At 46.1% G+C, this 24,943-nt stretch overlaps 1 protein-coding gene across 1 annotated transcript in view; it reads right to left on the bottom strand.

Annotated features, from left to right (window-relative positions):
• Positions 1-3,879: 3,879 nt before the first annotated feature.
• crb1 (crumbs cell polarity complex component 1) overlaps positions 3,880-24,943 on the bottom strand; it is a 63,373-nt gene continuing 42,309 nt past the window's right edge. Inside the window, exons 8-13 of the mRNA XM_014123546.3 lie at positions 22,336-22,501; positions 21,020-21,935; positions 19,760-19,807; positions 19,075-19,197; positions 18,549-18,675; positions 3,880-7,184 (exon numbers count right to left, since the gene is read on the bottom strand). Coding sequence (XP_013979021.1) covers positions 6,966-7,184; positions 18,549-18,675; positions 19,075-19,197; positions 19,760-19,807; positions 21,020-21,935; positions 22,336-22,501 — 1,599 coding nt within the window. The 3' untranslated portion in view covers positions 3,880-6,965. The remainder of the gene's footprint in view (positions 7,185-18,548; positions 18,676-19,074; positions 19,198-19,759; positions 19,808-21,019; positions 21,936-22,335; positions 22,502-24,943) is intronic.

Here is a 24,943-nt window from a genome sequence, read left to right as displayed (position 1 = left end):
GTCATTGCCGGGGGAGAGAGAGTGTCATGGACCAGTTCTGTCACTGCCGGGGAGAGAGAGTGTCATTGACCTGTTCTGGCAATGCCAGGGAGAGAGAGTGTCGTAGACCAGTTCTGTCACTGCCAGGGAGAGAGAGTGTTATGGAGTTATGTCTTTCTTCAGCGTATCCATCAACCTGCTATTTTAATTGGCTATGCTTTTATTCAGCTCCTACAGAGAAGAGAAATGAAGAAAGATGGAGGGAGACGGAGAGTGATGGAGGGGGATGGAGGGAGAGGGAGGGTCGGAGACAGAGGGAGAGAGAGGGAGGGGGATGGAGAGGGAGGGTGGGTCGGAGACAGAGGGAGGGGGATGGAGAGGGACGGTGGGTCGGAGACGGAGGGAGAGAGAGGGAGGGGGATGGAGAGGGAGGGTGGGTCGGAGACGGAGGGAGAGAGAGGGAGGGGGATGGAGAGGGAGGGTGGGTGGGTCGGAGACGGAGGGAGAGAGAGGGAGGGGGATGGAGAGGGAGGGTGGGTCGGAGACGGAGGGAGAGAGAGGGAGGGGGATGAGAGGGAGGGTGGGTGGGTCGGAGACGGAGGGAGAGAGAGGGAGGGGGATGGAGAGGGAGGGTGGGTCGGAGACGGAGGGAGAGAGAGGGAGGGGGATGAGAGGGAGGGTGGGTGGGTCGGAGACGGAGGGAGAGAGAGGGAGGGGGATGGAGAGGGAGGGTGGGTCGGAGACGGAGGGAGAGAGAGGGAGGGGGATGGAGAGGGAGGGTGGGTGGGTCGGAGACGGAGGGAGAGAGAGGGAGGGGGATGGAGAGGGAGGGTGGGTCGGAGACAGAGGGATACGACACGCTGCTCATGGTTCCCATCTTCAGCTCTCCAGCTATGTCATCTCACCGTCATTCCAATCTATAATAACCCCACTGTGTGTGTCTCTGCGAGTGTCATTCCTATCTCTGTATCCCAGGCCACATTTCTCCAGGTTTAAGAGGTGTATCTGAGGTATTGTGTGGTGTTGTATGGTGTGATATTGTGTGGTGTGGTACTGTATTGTGAGGTGTGATATTGTGATATATGGTGAGGTATTGTGAGGTGTGGTATTGTGTGGTGTGGTATTGTGAGGTGTGATACTGTATTGTGAGGTGTGGTATTGTATTGTGAGGTGTGGTATTGTGTGGTATTGTATTGTATTGTGAGGTGTGGTATTGTATTGTGAGGTGTGGTATTGTATTGTGAGGTGTGGTATTGTGTGGTGTGGTATTGTATTGTGTGGTATTGTATTGTGAGGTGTGGTATTGTATGGTGAGGTGTGGTATTGTATTTTGAGGTGTGGTATTGTGAGGTGTGGTATTGTATTGTATTGTGAGGTGTGATATTGTGTGGTGTGGTATTGTGAGGTGTGGTATTGTGTAGTGTGGTATTGTATTGTATTGTGTGGTGTGATACTGTATTGTGAGGTGTGGTATTGTGTGGTGTTGTATTGTGAGGTGTGGTATTGTGTAGTGTGGTATTGTGTGGTGTGATACTGTATTGTGAGGTGTGGTATTGTGTGGTCTTGTATTGTGAGGTGTGGTATTGTGTGGTATTGTATTGTGTGGTATTGTATTGTGAGGTGTGGTATTGTGAGGTGTGATACTGTATTGTGAGGTGTGGTATTGTATTGTGAGGTGTGGTATTGTGTGGTGTGGTATTGTATTGTGAGGTGTGGTATTGTATTGTGAGGTGTGGTATTGTGTGGTGTGGTATTGTATTGTGAGGTGTGGTGTGGTATTGTGTGGTATTGTATTGTATTGTGAGGTGTGGTATTGTGAGGTGTGGTATTGTGTGGTGAGGTGTGGTATTGTATTTTGAGGTGTGGTATTGTGAGGTGTGGTATTGTATTGTACTGTGTGGTGTGATACTGTATTGTGAGGTGTGATATTGTGTGGTGTGGTATTGTGAGGTGTGGTATTGTGTAGTGTGGTATTGTATTGTGTGGTGTGATACTGTATTGTGAGGTGTGGTATTGTGTGGTGTTGTATTGTGACGTGTGGTATTGTGTAGTGTGGTATTGTGTGGTGTGATACTGTATTGTGAGGTGTGGTATTGTATGGTCTTGTATTGTGAGGTGTGGTATTGTGTGGTGTGGTATTGTATTGTGTGGTATTGTATTGTGAGGTGTGGTGTGGTATTGTGAGGTGTGATACTGTATTGTGAGGTGTGGTATTGTATTGTGAGGTGTGGTATTGTGTGGTGTGATATTGTATTGTGAGGTGTGGTATTGTATTGTGAGGTGTGGTATTGTATTGTGTGGTATTGTATTGTGAGGTGTGGTGTGGTATTGTGAGGTGTGACACTGTATTGTGAGGCGTGGTATTGTATTGTGAGGTGTGGTATTGTGAGGTGTGGTATTGTATTGTGTGGTGAGGTGTGGTATTGTATTGTGAGGTGTGGTATTGTGAGGTGTGGTATTGTATTGTGAGGTGTGGTATTGTGTGGTGTGATATTGTATTGTGAGGTGTGGTATTGTATTGTGAGGTGTGGTATTGTATTGTGTGGTATTGTATTGTGAGGAGTGGTGTGGTATTGTGAGGTGTGACACTGTATTGTGAGGTGTGGTATTGTGTGGTGTGGTATTGTATTGTGAGGTGTGGTATTGTGTGGTATTGTATTGTATTGTATTGTGAGGTGTGGTATTGTATTGTGAGGTGTGGTATTGTGTGGTATTGTATTGTATTGTGAGGTGTGGTATTGTATTGTGAGGTGTGGTATTGTATTGTGTGGTATTGTGTGGTGTGGTATTGTATTGTGTGGTATTGTATTGTATGGTATTGTATTGTGAGGTGTGGTATTGTGAGGTGTGGTATTGTATTGTGTGGTATTGTTTTGTGAGGTGTGGTATTGTATTGTGAGGTATTGTATTGTATTGTGAGGTGTGGTGTGGTATTGTATTGTGAGGTGTGGTATTGTATTGTGAGGTGTGGTGTGGTATTGTGAGGTGTGGTATTGTATTGTGTGGTATTGTATTGTGAGGTGTTGTATTGTGAGGTGTGGTATTGCATGGTATTGTATTATATGGTGAGGTATGGTGTGGTATTGTGAGGTATTGTGTGGTACTTTGAAGTATTGTATTGTGTAGTGTGGAATTGTGAGGTATTGTATTGTGTGGTGTGGTACTGTGAGGTATTGTGTGGTGTGTTATAGTGTGGTGTGATACTGTGAGGTATTGTGTGGTGTGGTACTGTGAGGTATTGTGTGGTGTGTTATGGTGTGGTGTGGTACTGTGAGGTATTATGTGGTGTGGTGTGGTACTGTGAGGTATTGTGTGAGGTTGTATTCATCCTGCTAGACAAAGCCATGACATGCATTATGTGTGTTGATATGACAACACACAGGGAGTGTGTGTGTGTGCATCTGTCTGTCCGGAGGGCAAGGTTCAGAGCTCTGGGCTGTCCTCATTAGGAGTCTATCAGTCAAACACAAACACAAACACACACACACACACACACACACACACACACACACACACACACACACACACACACACACACACACACACACACACACACACACACACACACACCTGCCAGAGAGCCCAAACCACAGCAGCTAAGACGGACACACGTACACTAGAAGACAGAGTAGCTATTTGACCAAGGCAGCATCCCCACTGACTGTAGGCATGCCTATATCTGGCCTGTGTTAGCAGGTGATATGGTGGTAAGCCACCAGCAGCAGTGGTGCAGTGAATAGGCATCTGCCTCAGTTCTCTTCAGTGGTGCCTGAAGTTGCCCAAAACATCTCAGAGAATGTCAATGGCTAGTTTCAACATGGAGACACACTGCCATCCAGTGGCTAGATATGGTACTGTATTCTCAGCAATGCCTTATAATAAATAGAGCAATGAAACACATTTCATGGACAAAGATTTATTGAATTGAAACCTACCAGTGAAATGAGTGTCATTATTATAACTGATTATAAGAGAGTGAGTTACATAAAGATCTGATGGGATCTTTATTGACATATAGGAGATACCCAACCGGTGGGCATGCAGTCACATTCAGAACCAATCGTAGTCTAGCTTCCTCCATACACTCATTACACTAGGCTACATTAGGAGAAATCTACAGGCCAACTGATTCCACTTTATTAGACATAATTGACAATGGGATGTTTTGTTTTGTTGTAAGACAGTCCTTTGGACATACAGCAATATGAACACATGTCATATGATATACAATACAGTTGACTGCAGAAGTACAAATTGATCATGAATTGCTTTTCAACAAAAATCAGTAATGTTGAGGACCTGAAAAACTCTACATTTTCACGTTACTGAATAGGAGAGGATGTTCTGGTAACTTGGAGGGACTGTTGAGGCTGTGGGGTAAAAACACTGAGGACGCAGGCTTCGCCTCGCTTGAGACATGTGACTAACAAATGGTTCACCGGCTGGCTGACTCTCCAAAGTCTTTTCCATAGCAGAGGAAATATACAAAATGCTAACCCCTTCCCTCCTGAGCTTTACATACAGACTTCTTCAGATAGTCACCAGGTTCCCAAAGGACAGAAGAATAAATTACCACACAAATCATCAAAGTACATATACACAACAGGATCTGTCTTCATACAGTATATACACAATCAATGGAAAATAATAGAAAGCTGTATAGATTCAACAAGTAATGTAACAATATATACAAGCAACGTCTTTTGAAACTTGGTCCAGGATTCAATTCGATTGCGCTTTGTCGGCTATGCGCCATTTAAAGGTAATTTCCGATTGAGCCGAACATATGCAGCATTTACCAAGAATGCAGTCTCAGCGAACGGGCCAACATTGTCTTAAAAGGTGCATAGCGGACAAAGCGAGCTCGGATTGAATCCCAGCCTTTGATTGCTTTTGTGTGTTCTCAGTGGTGTAAAGAACTTAAATAAAAATACTTTAAAGTACTACTTAAATAGTTTTTGGGGGGAGTATCTGTACTTTATTTTTGACAACTTATACTTGTACTTCACTATATTCCTAAAGAAAATGATGTACTTTTTACTCCCTGAAACCCAAGAGTACTTAGCTAGATAGCTTAGCAGGACAGGAAAATGGTCAAATTCGCACACTTATCAAGAGAACATCCCTGGTCATCCCTACTACCTCTGATCTGGAGGACTCACTAAACAGAGAACATCCCTGGTCACCCCTACTTCCTCTGATCTGTAGGACTCACTAAACAGAGAACATCCCTGGTCATCCCTAGTGCCTCTGATCTGGAGGACTCACTAAACAGAGAACATCCCTGGTCATCCCTACTGCCTCTGATCTGGAGGACTCACTAAACAGAGAACATCCCTGGTCATCCCTACTGCCTCTGATCTGGTGGACTCACTAAACAGAGAACATCCCTGGTCATCCCTACTGCCTCTGATCTGGAGGACTCACTAAACAGAGAACATCCCTGGTCATCCCTACTGCCTCTGATCTGGTAGACTCACTAAACAGAGAACATCCCTGGTCATCCCTACTGCTTCTGATCCAGTGGACTCACTAAACAGAGAACATCTCTGGTCATCCCTACTGCCTCTGATCTGGAGGACTCACTAAACAGAGAACATCCCTGGTCATCCCTACTGCCTCTGATCTGGAGGACTTACTAAACAGAGAACATCCCTGGTCATCCCCTCTTTTCAGACCACTGTGTTCTTATATGTTTAAGTAAAGCAGAATACTTCTATATCTAGTGGCAAGACTGGAAGCCTTCTTTGTCTATCTATTCATATCCTCATCTAGTGCAGAGTGGTCCTTTGGATCTCCCATTTCACTACAACATTCAAGTTTTTTGATGACCAAATTAAAGGTGCATTATTTGTATTTGCGGCTGAGGCAAAATTACGGGTTGCAAGCAGTTCAGAAGAAACAATAGAAATCCCAAGTGAAGTGTTCCTTGATAAGATCCAACCTGGACTCAGGGATAAACGTAACATAGTAAATCCCGAATTCTCCAATTAGTACGATTATGTTACGTTTCGTATGGTATGTATTGATTTATGGATGTCCATCATACATTTCGTACAATATGTTACGATTTTGAGAACGCATGATATGTTACGAATTCCAATTAGTTGTGGCTAACGTTAGCTAAGTGGCTAAATGCTAACATTAGCGAGGTTAGTTAGGCTACGGGATAGGAGTTAAGGTTAGGAGTTAGGTTAATGGGTTAGGGGAAGGGTTAGCTAACATGCTAAGCAGTTGCAAAGTAGCTAAAAAAGTAGTAAGTAGTGGCTAAAATTATAAATCTGCCCGTCATGATTCAAACACACAACATTTGGGTTGCTAGACATTGGCGTTATACATCCACCCAGACCAACCACCGTACTTTCGTTTTTGCCTTATGTCTTATGTAACCATACAAAATGTAACACATCATACTCATTTGAGAATTCTGGATTTACCTTTACTATGTTACATCTAGTCTATGAGACCAGGCTTTAAGATCAGGTCAGGAAGGACCTCTGTATCTCAGTTGGTGAAGCATGGTGCTTGCAACACCAGGATAGTGGGTTCGGTTCCTGGGACCACACATACGTAAAACGTGGATAAAAGTCGCTGCTAAATGGCATATAGTATTATATTACCCCAGCGATGATATTGGGATAAAGTCTCCTCTATGAGTCTCTCCATCGTGTTGAGTAGTGGGTTTGGAACTGGGCCCAGGACAGTCAGTGTGGCTGGATCACTCGATAAAGGGCTCAAGGGCCAAGTGTTCGGTTTGAGATTCAGCCTGTGTTGGGACAGTGGTGAGTGCTGCGTGGTGGTTTTAGAACTGGGCCCAGGCCAGTATAGTGTGCCTCAATATCTCTCCATGGAACAGTGTTGGGTCGGTGGTGAGTGGTGGGTTTGGAACTGGGCCCAGGCCAGTGAGTGTGTCTCAGTATGTCTCCATGGAACAGTGTTGGGACAGTGGTGAGTGCTGAGTGGTGGGTTTGGAACTGGGCCATGTTTTATATGAGTCTCTCCACGGGCGGCGGCTGGGCTATGTTCCACATCTCTACGCGGGATCCCTCCTTCTCCTGTCGGCTGGGGCTGTAGTTACCGTGGGTGGCCCTACGATTCAGAGCCACCACCAGGCCCACAGAGGTACTGACCAGGGCCAGTAGCAGCACCACTGACACCAGACTGACCGACAGCAACAGGTCAGCGGTCAGCCCTTCAGAGGTCAACTGGAGGGGGAGAAGGGGTGAGGAAGAGGAGGACAGAAGGGGAGAATGGCGGAGGTCAGGGGTGGAGGAAGAGGAGGAGGGGGAGGACAGGGGTGGAGGTGGGAGGATAGGGGTGGAGGTAGCAGGAAGAGGAGAAGGGGGAGGACAGCGGTGGAGGTGGGAGGAAGAGGAGAAAGGGGGAGGACAGTGTTGGTGGGAGGAAGAGGAGAAAGGGGGAGGACAGGGGTAGAGGTGGGAGGAAGAGGAGGACAGGGGTAGAGGTGGGAGGAAGAGGAGGAGGAGGAAGACAGGGGTAGAGGTGGGAGGAAGAGGAGGACAGGGGTAGAGGTGGGAGGAAGAGGAGGACAGGGGTAGAGGTGGGAGGAAGAGGAGGAGGAGGAAGACAGGGGTAGAGGTGGGAGGAAGAGGAGGACAGGGGTAGAGGTGGGAGGAAGAGGAGGACAGGGGTAGAGGTGGGAGGAATAGGAGGAGGAGGAGGAGGACAGGGGTAGAGGTGGAAGGAAGAGGAGGAGGGGAGACGGGGGTTAGTACAAGTACACTACAAACTGGGAAGCAGGCAACAATACATAGGTGCTAAAGTACATTGGCAGCATCATTAACAAACTGGTCAGACCAGAGGGAAGAAAAACACAAACTCTGTCTTTAATCTCTCTCTCCATTTCACACACACGCACACACACACACACACTCTCTCTTCTGGATATGTTACACAAGGTGCTCCGGTTCCAAGCACTGTGAAGCGTCATGGTGGATCTGTCCCCTAGCCAGGAGGCAGTAGAGTTGGGATCAGACGAGGATCAGGGATAGGACGAGGGTGGACAGGACCAGGCTGCACAGGAGACTGGAGTCTCTGAGGTGTGAACCCCCCCTCTATCTGCCGCCGCTCACGGCTAACACCAGCACCGGTAACAGGATTATCGTCATGCCAACACACTGCTGCCCTGTGTGAGCCACTTGGAGCCCGCTCTATCTGAGGAGAATCACACACACGCAGGGTCGCGTCAATTCAGCTCAGACACCGAGAAACACGTACACCGTGCCAACACAATCCAAACACACATCACAGACAACTGTTGCCAGGGCTGCTCAAACAACACACAATGACCGATTAAGGAAGTAAAATCATCACTGTTTTTGACACAGTGATTCACAGCACATTGGATGTTATATATCTGATGACTTTGACTAAGTTAAGTACTGTGTGTTCCATCTTATTAAGCCACTGCTGTCAGAATGCACTTACATGTGTCATATTGGAGCCAAGCTGAGGTGCTACTGGAAGATTTAACCCGTTAAACCAAGTTAACTGTCACTTCACACAGGAAAAAGAGTGAGCAACATGCCCTTGTGATGTCACAGCAAAACACTCCTTAAAAGAGTCATAGCACCAGGAAACACTGAAATAAAGCTACACGAATGCCTTGTTTAAATGACTATTGATTGTTTGTCTGACAGAAGAGAAGGGTTGACTGTCAGAGTACCCAGAGAACTCCACAGCCACCACGGCTCTTCATCAGTCACAGCCAGACAGGTCCAGAGGACTCTCTAACCAGTCTACACTCTTAGCGGTTTCTATAGCAGAGCAAGGCCACACACACACTGTCTGTCCCTACTACAGCTACACAGTGTACATCTCAGAACCTAGGTGTCTGAGAGGGAGATGTATCCTGTGATGTCTGTGTGTGTGTGTGTTCTGCTGAGTTCTGTGTGTGTGTGTGTGTGTGACTGTATCTCGATGAACGATCGTATCTGCCAGATAAGCTACCCAATGTGCATTTCTGTGAAACAGTCCTAACCTGCTGGAACGCCACCAGATCTATGAAACAGTCCCAACCTGCTGGAACGCCACCAGATCTATGAAACAGTCCCAACCTGCTGGAACGCCACCAGATCTATGAAACAGTCCCAACCTGCTGGAACGCCACCAGATCTATGAAACAGTCCCAACCTGCTGGAACGCCACCAGATCTATGAAACAGTCCCAACCTGCTGGAACGCCACCAGATCTATGAAACAGTCCCAAGCTGCGGGAACGCCACCAGATCTGTGAAATAGTCCCAACCTGCTGGAACGCCACCAGATCTGTGAAACAGTCCCAACCTGCTGGAACGCCACCAGATCTGTGAAATAGTCCCAACCTGCTGGAACGCCACCAGATCTGTGAAACAGTCCCAACCTGCTGGAACGCCACCAGATCTATGAAACAGTCCCAACCTGCTGGAACGCCACCAGATCTATGAAACAGTGCCAACCTGCTGGAACGCCACCAGATCTATGAAACAGTCCCAACCTGCTGGAACGCCACCAGATCTGTGAAACAGTCCCAACCTGCTGGAACGCCACCAGATCTGTGAAATAGTCCCAACCTGCTGGAACGCCACCAGATCTGTGAAATAGTCCCAACCTGCTGGAACGCCACCAGATCTATGAAACAGTGCCAACCTGCTGGAACGCCACCAGATCTATGAAACAGCTAAATGACGTAAATGTAAATGTAAATGTATTGCACACTTCGATATTTCGCTTAACAGTTACGGAGGTTTGTCAAAATGTAATCTGTGTTCAAATTCTTTGCAGGTTTGTGTAATCTGATGGAAATATGTGTCTCTAATATGGTCATACATTTGACAGGAGGACAGGAAGTGCAGCTCAGTTTCCACCTCATTTTGTGGGCAGTGTGCACATAACCTGTCTTCTCTTGAGAACTAGGTCTGCCTGCGGTGGCCTCTTTCAATAGCAAGGCTATGCTCATTGAGTCTATCCTTATTAAAGGCTTTTCTTAGTTTTGGGTCACTCACAGTGGTCAGGTATTCTGCCATTGTGTACTTTCTGTTTAGGGCAAGATAGCATTACAATTTGCTTTGTGTTTTGGTTGATTCTTTCCAATGTGTCAAGTAGTTCTCCTTTAGTTTTCTCATCATTTGGTTGGTTGGTTGGTTGGTTGGTTGGTTGGTTGGTTGGGTCTAATTGTGTTGCTGTCCTGGGGCTCTGTGGGGTCTGTTTGTATTTGTGACCAGAGCCCCAGAACCACTTCTCTTTTCTGGATGTTGATAACCCGTGGGTATAGTCCTAATTCTGCTCTGCATGGATTATTTAAGGGTTTGCATTGCACTCTGATATTTTTGGTCTCAGTTGGGTTTTTGTCCCATTTTGTGAATTATTGGTTGGTGAGGGACCCCAGACCTCACAACCATAGAGGGCAATGGGTTCTCTAACTGATTCAAGTATTTTTTGCCTAATTGGTATGTCAAATTTTATGTTCCTTTAGATGGCATAGAAGGCCCTTCTTGTCTTGTCTCAGCCTTGTGGAAGTTACCTGTGGTGCTGATGTTTAGGCCGAGGTAGGTATAATTCTTTGATGCACTAGGCCAACAGTGTCTAGATAGAATTTATGTTTGTTTTGAATTACTGAGATTCTCTGTCAGGGCCCAGGTCTGGCAGAATCTGTGCAGAATATCTAGGTGCTGCTGTAGTTCCTCCTTGGTTGGTGACAGAAGAACCAGATCATCTGCAAAAAGTAGACATTTTAATTTAGATTATTGTAGGGTGAGGTCGGGTTTTGCAGACTGTTCTAGTGCCCTTGCCAATTAATTTATATAAATGCTGAAGAGGGTTGGGCTCAAGCTGAATCCCTGTCTCCCCCCCCCCCCAGGGAAGAAATCTGTGTATTTATTGACCACACACTTATTATCGTTTGTCAATTAGAGTGTGCAGGGTGTGTACAGTGCCTTAGGAAAGTATTCAGACCCCTTTGACTTTTTCCACATTTTGTTACATTACATTACGGTATTTTCCCCCTCTGTATAATGTGGATGAATGACGATTTGCCTGTTGGTTTTTCCTCCCTGTACTCGCTTTCATTCAGCAAAGAGCGATTCAATGTTTCAGAAACTCTTTTTTATGTCATGATCATCACGTGCCAGACACAGAGCAGCGAATAGCAGGGAAATGTCTTCAACTGAAACAGGTCTTCCTCATTTAACCCAACCCCTCTGAATCAGAGAGGAGTGGGGGGGCTGCCTTAATCAACATCCATGTCTTCGGCACCCAGGGAACAGTGGATTAACTGCCTTGCTCAGGGGCAGAATGATAGATTTTTACCTTGTCAGCTCGGGGATTCAATCCAGCAACCTTTCAGTTACTATCCCAACAGTCTAACCACTAGGCTACCTGCCGTTCACGTTTGTCTGTACCCTAATATTCTGTAGACTTTATAGACTAGGGGCTATCACTCTTTTCCGCTGCGTCCTCCTCCTCTTCCACAACAAGTAGCCTATTTTACCCCTTGATATGCAGTGGCTTATTTTCATAAAGAGAATATAGCATTTTGTCACAACATGATATTGACACATTTGGTTTGATGAAAGGGAACCCATGACAGTCATTTAAGAGAATACAATCTAAATGTGTAAAATTTGCGTCTGTTGTTTAGGAACTAAACTCTTCAAATATCATTTTGGATCCGGTCGGTATTTCACATTTTTTCTACACAGATCCGAGGCCCGTGGCCACTGAGCAGGATCCGACCGGGGATCCGTGGGTTAACTACAAAATGTGGGATCCCGGATCTCGTGCAATAGGATTCCGAAAGATCCGTGAAGACCTCTACTTTGAAATAGGCTTCACAGAACAGTTAGTAACACAGTCAAATTCAAACACTTTCCACTTTTAAAAGTTCCCAATCAGAATTCAACAATAGATGTTAATCAGATAGGATAGGGTGACAGGACAAAATATGATAAAAGGGGAAGAAACACGCTAACACACTAGTCTTTCTCTTCTTTCTCCCATCTTCATCAGACCTTCACCCTCTACAACACCCTCTATTTCTCTCTCATGCTCTCTCTCTCTCTCTGTTCTCTCTCTCTCATTCTCCCTCTCATGCTCTCTCTCTTTCTCATTCTCTCTGAAGAGAGACACATCAGTAAAGCCTCTGAGGAGAAGATTCACTATTTCTCTCTACTTTATCTCTACACCACACACACACACACACACACACACACACACACACACACACACACACACACACACACACACACACACACACACACACACACACGCGCTGGCATATTGACGTGCGCATTCATACACACACGGATAGGAAAGGTTTGTGTGTGTACAGTATGTGTGAGTTTATCAAGAGGTCACTTCTCTCTGTGTATCCTGTTAAGAGAGATTAGGTCACTATGTTTGGATGTCACGCAGCAGTGCCACACAGCTCACCAGATGACTGGTAAACCCGCCCAGCACTGACCAGTGACATAACTGCTTGATGTTGGATAAATGAAGACAGGAAGTGAAAGGAGGACAAACAACAGATTGAGGGTGAAAAGACAGGAAATGTTTATTTGAAAACAGACAGAGAGATGGACATAAAGATGGACAGACAGAGAGACGGACATAGAGACATACTTGTTTAAAGAAGACATGAAAGGACAGAGAGATGGACATAGAGACAGACGGACGGACGGACGGACAGACAGAGAGATGGACATAGAGACAAACAGACAGATCTGACGGATGACAGACAGACAGATCTGACGGATGACAGACAGACAGACAGACAGACAGAGAGAGAGAGAGAGCTGGACATAGAGACAAACAGACAGATCTGACGGATGACAGACAGATCTGACGGATGACAGACATACAGACAGAGAGATGGACATAGAGACAGACAGACAGACAAAGAGACAAACATATTTTTAGGTCTAGACAACAACAGGGAATGTGTGACAGAGTTTAAAATGGTTAAAAATGAATAAACGTTAGGTGTGATTCGTTGCCTTCAAGGGCCTAGGGCCATCTCTCTAGCTACATCTCATACAGTATCAGGACAGTACCATCATCCTCAAGGAATACAAAGTATAAATGAACACGAGGCTGACCAGATATTGTAAATGAGATTAATCTCAGAAAACACTCTATACTTTTCCAAAAGTGCAAAAGTTTTTCAATAAGAAATAACATTCCTTTCGGGAAATTGTGCTTATACACTGACTAGCCTGTGCAATTGCAAAACCAGTGTCTTCTTTTCCATTTGTTCCATTTGTAAAATACCCTTTATTACAGTTTCTGTCTAGCCTAGTCTAATGTAGATTATAAACCGGGTGGTTCGAGCCCTGAATGCTGATAGGCTGAAAGCCGTGGAATATCAGACTGTTTACCATGGGTATGACAAAAAAAACATATTTTTACAGTTTTAATTACGTAGGTAACCAGTTTATAACAGCAATAAGGCACCTCAGGGGTTTGTGGTATATGGTGAATATACCACGGTTAAGGGCTGTATCCAGGCACTCTGCGTTGTGTCGTGCATAAAGAACAGCCCTTATCCGTGGTATATTGGTCATATAACACACCTCCTCGGGCCTTATTGCTTAAATATAATGCTACCTGAGCTGTGTTAGTTTTGCGCCATCGCCCAAAGGATATTCATATTGCCATATCCAACAAAGAGCATATTCAAAAATCACACAACTTTATTCAAAAACATGCTGCCTATAGAAAATGTGTTGTTTTTAAGGCACAATAACAGCTCTGTGCTCTTTTCAGAAAAATAAGATAAATCCATTTAAATGTAGCTCACCTCAACAATATATAACAGAATTAAACCAATAACTAAGTTGTACTTTCACACACATTACCGTTCAAAAGTTTGTGGTCACTTATAAATGTCCTTGTTTTTGAAAGAAAAGCACAATTTTTGGTCCATTAAAAATAACATCAAATTGATCAGAAATACAGTGTAGACATTGTTAATGTTGTAAATGACTGTTGTAGCTGGAAACGGCAGAATTTTTTTATGGAATATCTACATTGTTCGAAATGGCGCCAGAAGAAATGGCAGCAGTTTGAAATGGCAGCAGTTTTACGGCGCCCAACCAATTGTGCTATTATGTGTTTTTCCAAGTTATTTGTAACTTATTTTGTACATAATGTTTCTGCCACCGTATCTTATGGCAAAAAAGAGCTTCTGGACATCAGGACAGCAATCACTCACCTCGGATTAGACAAAGATTTTCTCTTCAACAAGCAGGGCGCACAGGACATACTCCGAACACCTGACAAGGCCAACATCCCAGTTATTGGCAAGAGGAAGAGACACAGGTACAGAGGACACAGAGCGGGGTGCCTCGTAAGGATCCGCCGAAGGCGAGTGGGAAAGCTGCCGTTACTGTAAATATTACTCGCCAACGTGCAATCATTGGACAATAAATTAGACGAGGTACGATCATGAATATCCTACTAACGGGACATCAAAAACTGTAACATCTTATGTTTCACGGAATCGTGGCTGAATGATGACATGGATATTCAGCTAGCGGGATATAAGCTGCACCGGCAAGATAGAACAGCACACAGTAAGACAGTAAGACGAGGGGGGGCGGTCTGTGCATATTTGTAAACAACAGCTGGTGCACGAAATCTAAGGAAATCTCTAGATTTTGCTCGCCTGAAGTAGAGTATCTTATAATAAACTGCAGACCACACTATTTACCAAGAGAGTTTTCATCTATACTTTTCATGGCTGTTTGTATACCACCACAGACGGATGCTGGCACTAAGACCGCACTCAGTCAGCTGTATAAGGAAATAAGCAAACAGGAAACCGCTCACCCAGAGGCGGCACGCCTAGTGGCCAGAGACTTTAATGCAGGGAAATTTAAATCAGCTCTACCTAATTTCTATCAACATGTTAAATGTGCAACCAGAGGGAAAACAATTCTAGATCACCTGTACTCCACACACAGAGACGCGTACAAAGCTCTCCCTCGCCATCCATTTGGTAAATCTGACCACAATTCTATCCTCCTGATTCCTGCTTACAAGCACAAATTAAAGCAGGAAGCACCAGTGACTCGGTCTATAAAAAAGTGGTCAGATGAAGCAGATGCTAAACTACAGGACTGTTTTGCTATCACAGACTGAAACATGTTCCGGGATTCTTCCGATGGCATTGAGGAGTACACCACATCAGTCACTGGCTTTATCAATAAGTGCATCGAGGACGTCGTCCCCACAGTGACTGTATGTGCATACCCCAACCAGAAGCCATGGATTACAGGCAACATTCGCACTGAGCTAAAGGGTAGAGCTGCCGCGTTCAAGGTGTGGGACTCTAACCTGGAAGCTTATAAGAAATCCTGCTATGCCCTCCGATGACCCATCAAACAGGCAAAGCGTCAATACAGGGCTAAGATTGAATTGTACTACACCGGCTTCGATGCTCGTCTTATGTGGCATGGCTTGCAAACTATTACAGACTACAAAGGGAAGCACAGCCGCGAGCTGCCCAGTGGCACGAGCCTAATAGACGAGCTAAATCACTTCTATGCTCGTTTCGAGGCAAGCAACACTGAGGCATGCATGAGAGCACCAGCTGTTCCGGACGACTGTGTGATCATGCTCTCTGTAGGTCAACATTCACAAGGCCAGACGGATTACCAGGACATGTGCTCCGGGCATGTGCTGACCAACTGGCAGGTGTCTTCACTGACATTTTCAACATGTCTCTGATTGAGTCTGTAATACCAACATGTTTCAAGCAAACCACCATAGTCCCTGTGCCCAAGAACACTAAGGCAACCTGCCTAAATGACTACAGACCTATAGCACTCACGTCCATAGCCATGAAGTGCTTTGAAAGGCTGGTAATGGCTCACATCAACACCATTATCCCAGAAACCCTAGACCCACTCCAATTTGCATACCGCCCAAACAGATCCACAGATGATGCAATCTCTATTGCACTCCACACTGCCCTTTCCCACCTGGACAAAAGGAACACCTATGTGAGAATGCTATTCGTTGACTACAGCTCAGCGTTCAACACCATAGTACCCTCAAAGCTCATCACTAAGCTAAGGATCCTGGGACTAAACACCTCCCTCTGCAAATGGATCCTGGACTTCCTGATGGGCCGCCCCCCCAGGTGGTGAGGGTAGGTAGCAACACATCTGCCACACTGATCCTCAACACTGGAGCCCCTCAGGAGTGCGTGCTCAGTCCCCTCCTGTACTCCCTGTTCACCCACGACTGCGTGGCCAGGCACAACTCCAACACCATCATTAAGTTTGCAGACGACACAACAGTGGTAGGCCTGATCACCGAAAACGACAAGACAGCCTTTAGGGAGGAGGTCAGAGACCTGGCTGGGTGGTGCCAGAATAACAACCTTAACATAACCAAGACTAAGGAGATGACTGTGGACTACAGGAAAAGGAGGACCGAGCATGCCCCCATTCTCATCTACGGGGCTGTAGTGGAGCAGGTTGAGAGTTTCGAGTTCCTTGGTGTCCACATCACCAACAAACTAGTATGATCCAAACACACCAAGACAGTCATGAAGAGGGCACGACAAAGCCTATTCCCCCTCAGGAAACTAAAAAGATTTGGCATGGGTCCTGAGATCCTCAAAAGGTTCTACAGCTGCAACATCGAGAGCATCCTGACTGGTTGCATCATTGCCTGTTACGGCAACTGCTCGGCCTCCGACCGCAAGGCACAACAGAGGGTAGTGCGTACGGCCCAGTACATCACTGGGGCTAAGCTGCCTGCCATCCAGGACCTCTACACCAGGCGGTGTCAGAGGAAGGCCCTAAAAATTGTCAAAGACCCCAGCCACCCCAGTCATAGACTGTTCTCTCTACTACCGCATGGCAAGCGGTACTGGAGTGCCAAGCTAAGGACCAAAAGGCTTGTCAACAGTTTTTACCCCCAAGCCATAAGACTCTGGGATGCTGGCCTTCTAGGCAGAGCTGCAAAGAAAAAGCCATATCTCAGACTGGCCGATATAAAGAAAAGATTAAGATGTGCAAAAGAACACAGACACTGGACAGAGAACACAGACACTGGACAGAAGAAGATTCTGGACAGAGTGTTATGGACAGACTAATCTAAGTTTGAGGTGTTCGGATCACAAAGAAGAACATTAGTGAGACTCAGAAAAAATGAAAAGATTCTGGAGGAGTGTTTGACGCCATCTGTCAAGCATGGTGGAGGCAATGTGATGGTCTGGGGGGGCTTTGGTGGTGATTAAGATGGGCAAAAGAACACAGACACTGGACAGAGGAACTCTGCCTAGAAGGCCAGCATCCCGAAGTCACCTCTTCACTGTTGACATTGAGACTGGTGTTTCGCGGGTACTATTTAATGAAGCTGCCAGTTGAGGACTTGTGAGGTGTCTGTTTCTCAAACTAGACACTCTAATGTACTTGTCCTCTTGCTCAGTTGTGCACCGGGGCCTCTCACTCCTCTTTCTATTCTGGTTAGAGCCAGTTTGCGATGTTCTGTGAAGGAAGTAGCACACAGTGTTGAACGAGATCTTCAGTTTCTTGGCAATTTCTCGCATGGAATGGCCTTCATTTCTCAGAACAAGAATAGACTGACGAGTTCCAGAAGAAAGGTCTTTGTTTCTGCCGAAGTTGAGCCTGTAATCGAACCCACAAATGCTGATGCTCCAGATACTCAACTAGTCTAAATAGGCCACTTTGATTGCTTCTTTAATCAGCACAACAGTTTTCAGCTGTGCTAACATAATTGCAAAAGGGTTTTCTAATGATCAATTACTTTTAAAATGATAAACTTGGATTAGCTAACACAACGTGCCATTGCAACACAGGAGTGATGGTTGCTGATAATTGGCCTCTGTACGCCAATGTCGATATTCCATAGAAAATCTGCCGTTTCCAGCTACAATAGTCATTTACAACATTAACAATGTCTACACTGTATTTCTGATCAATTTGATGTTATTTTAATGGACAAAATAAGGTGCTTTTCTTTCAAAAACAAGGACATTTATAAGTGACCACAAACTTTTGAACAGTCAGAGACCTTCAGTCTGGTCCACATCTCCAATTTCTCATTGGCGAAGTTTAGGATCAACCCCTATTGTTTCATTAAAGACTCCTGTCTAAGGCTAAATCAAGTACGTAGTGGTCAGCTGTCACAGCCAGATTTAACCCCTTAACACCCGGTTAAGAGAACCCTCTCTGGGAACCCTGTTGGTACTGTAAAACAGACACAGATATAACAGTACTCACACACTGTTTTTCATTGGACAGGCATTTAACAATGAAACACCCACCACCATAAGTCTCAAGCTTCCACCACAAGCTACACACACACACACACACACACACACACACACACACACACACACACACACACACACACACACACACACACACACACACACACACACACACACACACACACACACACACACACTCTCTCTCAGTCTTCCTGCCCTCCCCAGTCGATCTCAGGGTCGTCATCGAGTCGCAGGATAAGGTAGGAGAGTAGTTGGAAGAGGTTCTGCCAGAGCAGAACGGCCACGTAAAAGTAAATGTCGCTTACGTCGATCTGGCAATTGTCCCCGGCGAAACTCATGTCACACACACAGTGGTACTTGTTGATGAGGTTTCGGCAGTAGCCCCCGTTCAGACAGGGGTTGGACTTGCACTCATCCACCTCCTGCTCACAGCTACACAGTACAGACACAGAGACAGAGGCCGAGAGAGGGTCAGAAAAACAGACAACATCATGTGTTCTATGTGTAATGTATGTGTTCTGTGTGTATGTTTTACAAAGTTCACCTATATTCTGGGTATATTTTCTTACTTTATCTCTCCCCTCCCATCTACCCCTTCCCTCTTTCTCCCTCTGTTTCCTTCTCTTTTCTCTTTCTCCCTCTGTCTTTTACCGCTGCCCTGTGAAGCCAGGTAGGCAGTCACAGGACAGCTCTCTCGTGCAGTTCCCTACCCCTTCCCTCTTTCTCCCTCTGTCTCTTACCGGTGCCCTGTGAAGCCGGGTAGACAGTCACAGGACAGCTCTCTCTCGTGCAGTTCCCTACCCCTTCCCTCTTTCTCCCTCTGTCTCTTACCGGTGCCCTGTGAAGCCGGGTAGACAGTCACAGGACAGCTCTCTCTCGGTGCAGTTCCCTGCGTTGAAGCAGGTGTAGTTTCTGGTTTCATCTCCACAGACAGACACTGGCAGCTTGGGCCGACTGAGCAGAAACACAAACACATACAGGACAACCCATCAGACAGGACAACCCATCAGACAGGCACACTTCTCTAGAGAGAGTGTGTGTGTGTGTGTGTGTGTGTGTGTGTGTGTGTGTGTGTGTGTGTGTGTGTGTGTGTGTGTGTGTGTGTGTGTGTGTGTGTGTGTGTGTGTGTGTGTGTGTGTGTGTGTGTGTGTGTGTGTGTGTGTGTGTGTGTGTGTGTGTGTGTGTGTGTGTGTGTGCGCGCGCGCGGTTGGGAGGCAATGTGACAATGTGGGGCTGGGGTTATTGGGTACTTGTGTAAGGGGGTTTATTTGAGAACTAGGGGGAGTGGGAGGTACTGTCTGTCTCCCCACTGGGAGACTACGGGGTTTAGGTGATAGACCCCCTACTGCTCCTAAACTACAGGACATTTAACCATAACTGTGGGAATTTAACACATCGTGGACTCAGTCCTGCTCTATGGGACTTACAACATCCCATATGTAGGCTGGTTGATATGGCATTTCTTGAAATAGGTAGGGAGGAGTGAGAGGACTAGCAAATAATAAAAATAACTTACACATTCCTGTTGACTACTATGTACCATGGAATTTCCTCAACATGATCACTGGAGGGAGAGAGATAGAGGAGAGAGAGAGAGAGAGAGAGAGAGAGAGAGAGATACACAGAAGAAAAGTTTGATTTAGGATGTAAACTCTTTAATTATAGCTTAGTGAGGGAGGCTGCTTCAAAAACGTCCTTGTGAAGGAGCGATGTGAGATAGAGAGAGTGTTGAGAGTGCGTGTGAGAGAGAGTGTGTGTTTACAAGATAAATGAATGGAGGAATTCCCTCGATGATGCTCCGAAACTAACAAAAGAGGAGAGGCAGTAGCACTGAACCACCAGGGAACTGATTACGCAGTACACTTCAGCGACACACTAGAGCCATAGCCATATGACGTTTAGTACAACAGACTTGCAACAAGTAAAACACGCAGTTCATGCACGGTTTCAGTGCCTTATACACATCTGAATTTAGAAGATCTCCTTTTGCCTTAGTGTGTTGCAAAACTAAAAGGGAGTCCTGCTGGTGTATTGTCCTGTATATCTCTAAAAGGGAGTCCCGCTGGTGTCCTGTCCTGTATATCACTAAAATGGAGTCCCCCTGGTGTCCTGTCCTGTATATCACTAAAAGGGAGTCCCGCTGGTTTCCTGTCCTGTATATCACTAAAAGGGAGTCCCGCTGGTGTCCTGTATATCACTAAAAGGGAGTCCCGCTGGTGTACTGTCCTGTATATCACTAAAAGGGAGTCCCGCTGGTGTCCTGTCCTGTATATCACTAAAAGGGAGTCCCGCTGGTGTCCTGTCCTGTATATCACTAAAAGGGAGTCCCGCTGGTGTCCTGTCCTGTATACCACTAAAAGGGAGTCCCGCTGGTGTCCTGTCCTGTATACCACTAAAAGGGAGTCCCGCTGGTGTCCTGTCCTGTATATCATGTTGGTGAAGTTGCATGGAGATGCGTTGATTAAACTTTTATCTCATTGAAATGTACAAGTTGCAGAATCCGTTTTCAAAACATGAAACATTGTTTCATGATGTTATTGTTTCAACTGCCAGTTATTAAAGTCTATTTGTAGTCTTCATACTTAATATTTTTCAAAATTGTGTTTAAACTCAAAGGGACTTAAAAAAAACTTGACAGACAAAAATAACATAAAAGCAATAGCAATTTGGTGACAATGTTTCAGAATGAGGTGACGGTTTCCTGGTGCGTGTATTCCTTTGTATAAAAATAAATATTACATTTCAATCCATTCCTGACCCCACCCATGTGACTCACTTGCAGTAAGGTCCGGTGTAGTTCTCAGCACACAGACAGGCATACTTGTTCACTCCATGTAGACACGTCCCTCCATGAGCACATAGATGGTTCTCACACACATCCACCTCCTCCTCACAGTTCATACCAGTGTAGCCAAACTCACAGGAACACTTGTATGCCAGCCCCTGAACGCTACAGTTGCCATGGATACAGGGGTTGGAGGCGCAGGTGTCTGTGTTGAGCTCACAACGGCGTCCGGCCCAGCCCTCGTCACAGCTACAGTTGAACAGGTTCCAGAGGTCCTGGCAGCTGCCTCTGTTCACACATGGGCTGGGCTGGCACACCGGGCCTCCACTGCACCCGCCCCTCGGCGGGCTGGGGGATGTCCGCAGGAACTGCTCCTCCTGAGTCCGGGGAAGGTTGACCTCTGAAGGGCTATAGTAAGGCAGGGCGATGCCCCCCACCTCCACGGTGCCCAGGCACCCCACTAGGCTCCAGCCAGCCTCGGGCCCCAGCCCCCCCAGAAGGATGTCCACCTCCTCCCTGAGGAAGTCCAGGTTGCCCCCTTCGCTGCTGGAGGTCCCTGCCTCCTCCGCCTCCTCATCCAGCACCATGGTCCAGCGGGATGCCTCTGCCCAGGGGGTGACCATGAAGAGGTGGACGCTGTGCCACTCGCCGTCGCTGACCCTCCTCCGGCTGCTGAGGGACACTGTGGAGGAGCCCTCCCCCACCCCGCTCTGGAGCTCAAGGAAGAGAAGGCCATCCTGCACAGACACCGTCACAAACTCCGGCCCACTCTCAGCGTGTAAGATGGCGGCGTGGCGTTTACGGGTGCGTATGCTGAGGGAGATGCTGGGCAGGCTGCGTTGGATACGGCCGTTACCGCGATAAGACAGCACACTGCTGTCATCAAGGAAAGTGGCGTTGGAAAAGCCTGTGAAGGAGAAGAAGGGATAACTATGTAAATATGTGAACATTTAAAAAAAGGTTTTAATCCTCAACCATGTCATGGAATACGGACCACGGAATACAAGTAGTAGTGAAGCAATAAATAAAGATATGAACAAGTAAACAGAAAATCAGCCACAGCAGGATGGATATGATGAAGGTACGTGTGCTGGGTATACACAACAACACTGTATAGTGTGCTTGTGAATGACGGTGTTGTTTCTGTCCTTATTCCAGGACAGCTAATCACAGGGGTGACAGGGCAGACGGACAGCCATGTAAATCATCACTAATCCAACCACAGGCTAATCTGGCCTAATCCCATTCCCAGCTCACGGACGGACGGACGGACTGACGGGCGACAGATTTAGAGCAGAATGACTTACATTCGTATCCCTGGCTGAGGATGTGACACTCTGCCCGTGCGGGGCAGGGTGACAGCTCACACCACTTGACCTCCTCACAGCGTCGCCCTGCAGTGTTGGGGGGGCAGGTGCAAGTGAAGTCGTCCCACATGGAGTAGCACATCCCTCCGTTCTGACACGGGTTCCTCTGGAGAGGGAGAACAATACTCTTGATTATTATTTTATTAGAACTAAAGCATAGAGGGACAGGCTATCTTGTATTATTCATAAATGCCCATGTCTGATTGGGTAAGAGAGCATAGTGTCAGCTGTACTAATACAGCTAGTAGTTTACTGGACGCTTAGCATCGACAAGGCATGCATAGAGAAAGCATCTCTGGTGTGCCATTATACACGATTCATACACTGAATTTACGAAACATTCTTCCATGACATAGACTGACCAGGTGAATCCAAGTGAAAGCTATGATCCCTTATTGATGTCACTTGTTAAATCCACTTCAATCAGTGTAAAGAAGCATTTTTAAGCCTTGAGACAATTGAGAAATGGTTTGTGTATGTGCGCCATTCAGAGGATGAATGGGCAACACAAAAAATGTTAGTGCCATTGAACGGGGTATGGTAGTAGGTGCCAGGTACACTGGTTTGTGTCAAGAACCAAGAACTGGAGGTGCAACTCAATATGAGGAAGGTGTTCCTAATGTTTTGTGTACTCAGTGTAGTATCATATGAAGGGATTTGGGATGGAGATAGAGAGGGAGATGGAGGACATTAAGTTAATGGCCTATGTTCTGAAATGAAGTCAAATAATCTAGCCCTGACACTGACCCTAACTCTGAGTCTAATCCTAACTGACTCTAACCCTAGCTCTGACTCTAACTCTGACTCTAACCCTAGCTCTGACTCTAACCCTGAGTTTAACCCTAACTCTAACTGACTCTAACCCAAACGCTCAGTCTAACCCTAACTCTGAGTCTAACTGACTCTAACCCTAACTCTGACACCAATCCTAACTGACTCTAACCCTAACTCTGAGTCTAACTGACTCCAACCCTAACTCTAACCCTAACCCTAACTCTGAGTCTAACTGACTCTAACCCTGACCCTAACCCTAACTCTGACTATAACTCTGACACTAACCCTAACTCTGACTCTAACCCTAACTCTGACTCTAACCCTAACTGACTCTAACCCTAACTGACTCTAACCCCAACTCTGAGTCTAACTGATTCTAACTGACTCTAGCCCTAACTCTGACTCTAACCCTAACTCTGAGTCTAACTGAGTCTAACCCTAACTCTAACACTAACCCTAACTGACTCTAACCCTAACTCTGAGTCTAACCCTAACGCTGAGTCTAACCCTAACGCTGAGTCTAACCCTAACGCTGGGTCTAACGCTAACTCTGACCCTAACTCTGACTCTAACCCTAATTCTGACTCTAACTGAGTCTAACCCTAACTCTGAGTCTAACGCTAACTCTAACCCTAACTCTAACCCTAACTCTGAGTAACTGACTTCAACGCTGACTCTAACCCTGATTCTAACCCTAACTCTGACACTAACCCTAACTGACTCTAACCCTAACTCTGAGTCTAACTGACTCCAACCCTAACTCTGACTCTAACCCTAGCTCTGACACTAACCATAACTGACTCTAACCCTGACTCTAACCCTAACTATAACCCTGACTCTAACCATAACTCTGAGTCTAACTGACTCAAACCATAATTCTGAGTTTAACTGACTCTAACCCTGACTCTAACCCTTACAGACTCTAACCTAACGCTGAGTTTAACCCTAACGTTGAGTCTAACTGACTCTAACCCTAACTGACTATAAGCCTAACCCTGACTCTAACCCTAACTCTGTCTTTCTGAGTCTAACCCTAACTCTGAATCTAACGCTAAATCTGACACTAACCCTAAATGACTCTAACCCTAACTCTGAGTCTAACCCTAACTGAGTCTAACTGACTAACCCTAACTCTGACACTAACCATAACTGACTCTAACCCTAACTCTGAGTCTAACCCTAACTCTGAGTCTAACGCTAACTGTGAGTCTAACTGACTCTAACCCTGACTCTAATCCTAACTCTGACTCTAACCCTAACTCTGACACTAACCCTAACTCTGACACTAACCCTAACTCTGACACTAACCCTAACTCTGAGTCTAACTGACTCTAACCCTAACTCTGACTCTAACCCTAACTCTAACCCTAACTGACTCTAACCATAACTCTGACTCTAACCCTAACTCTGACACTAACCCTAACGGACTCTAACCCTAACTCTGAGGCTTTCAGAGTCTAACCCTAACTCTGACTCTAATGCTAACTCTGAGTCTAACCCTAACTCTGAGCCTAGCTGACTTTAGCCATAACTAAGACTCTAACCCTAACTCTGACTCTAACCCTAACTGAGTCTAACCCTAACTTTGACTCTAACCCTAACTCTGAGTCTAACTCTAACCCTAATTCTGACTCTAAACCTAACTCTGACTCTAAACCTAACTGACTCTAACCTAAACTCTGACTCTAACCCTAACTCTAACCCTAACTCTGACTCTAACCCTAACTGACTCTAACCCTAATTCTGAGTTTAACACTCACTCTGAGTCTAACTG

The sequence above is a fragment of the Salmo salar genome, chromosome 10 (genome assembly GCF_965601325.2).
Source record: "Salmo salar chromosome 10, fSalSal1, whole genome shotgun sequence".
In the NCBI taxonomy this organism is placed as follows: domain Eukaryota; kingdom Metazoa; phylum Chordata; class Actinopteri; order Salmoniformes; family Salmonidae; genus Salmo; species Salmo salar.
Note: the sequence above shows the minus strand (reverse complement) of the source record. Positions and strands in the feature narration are given on the sequence as shown.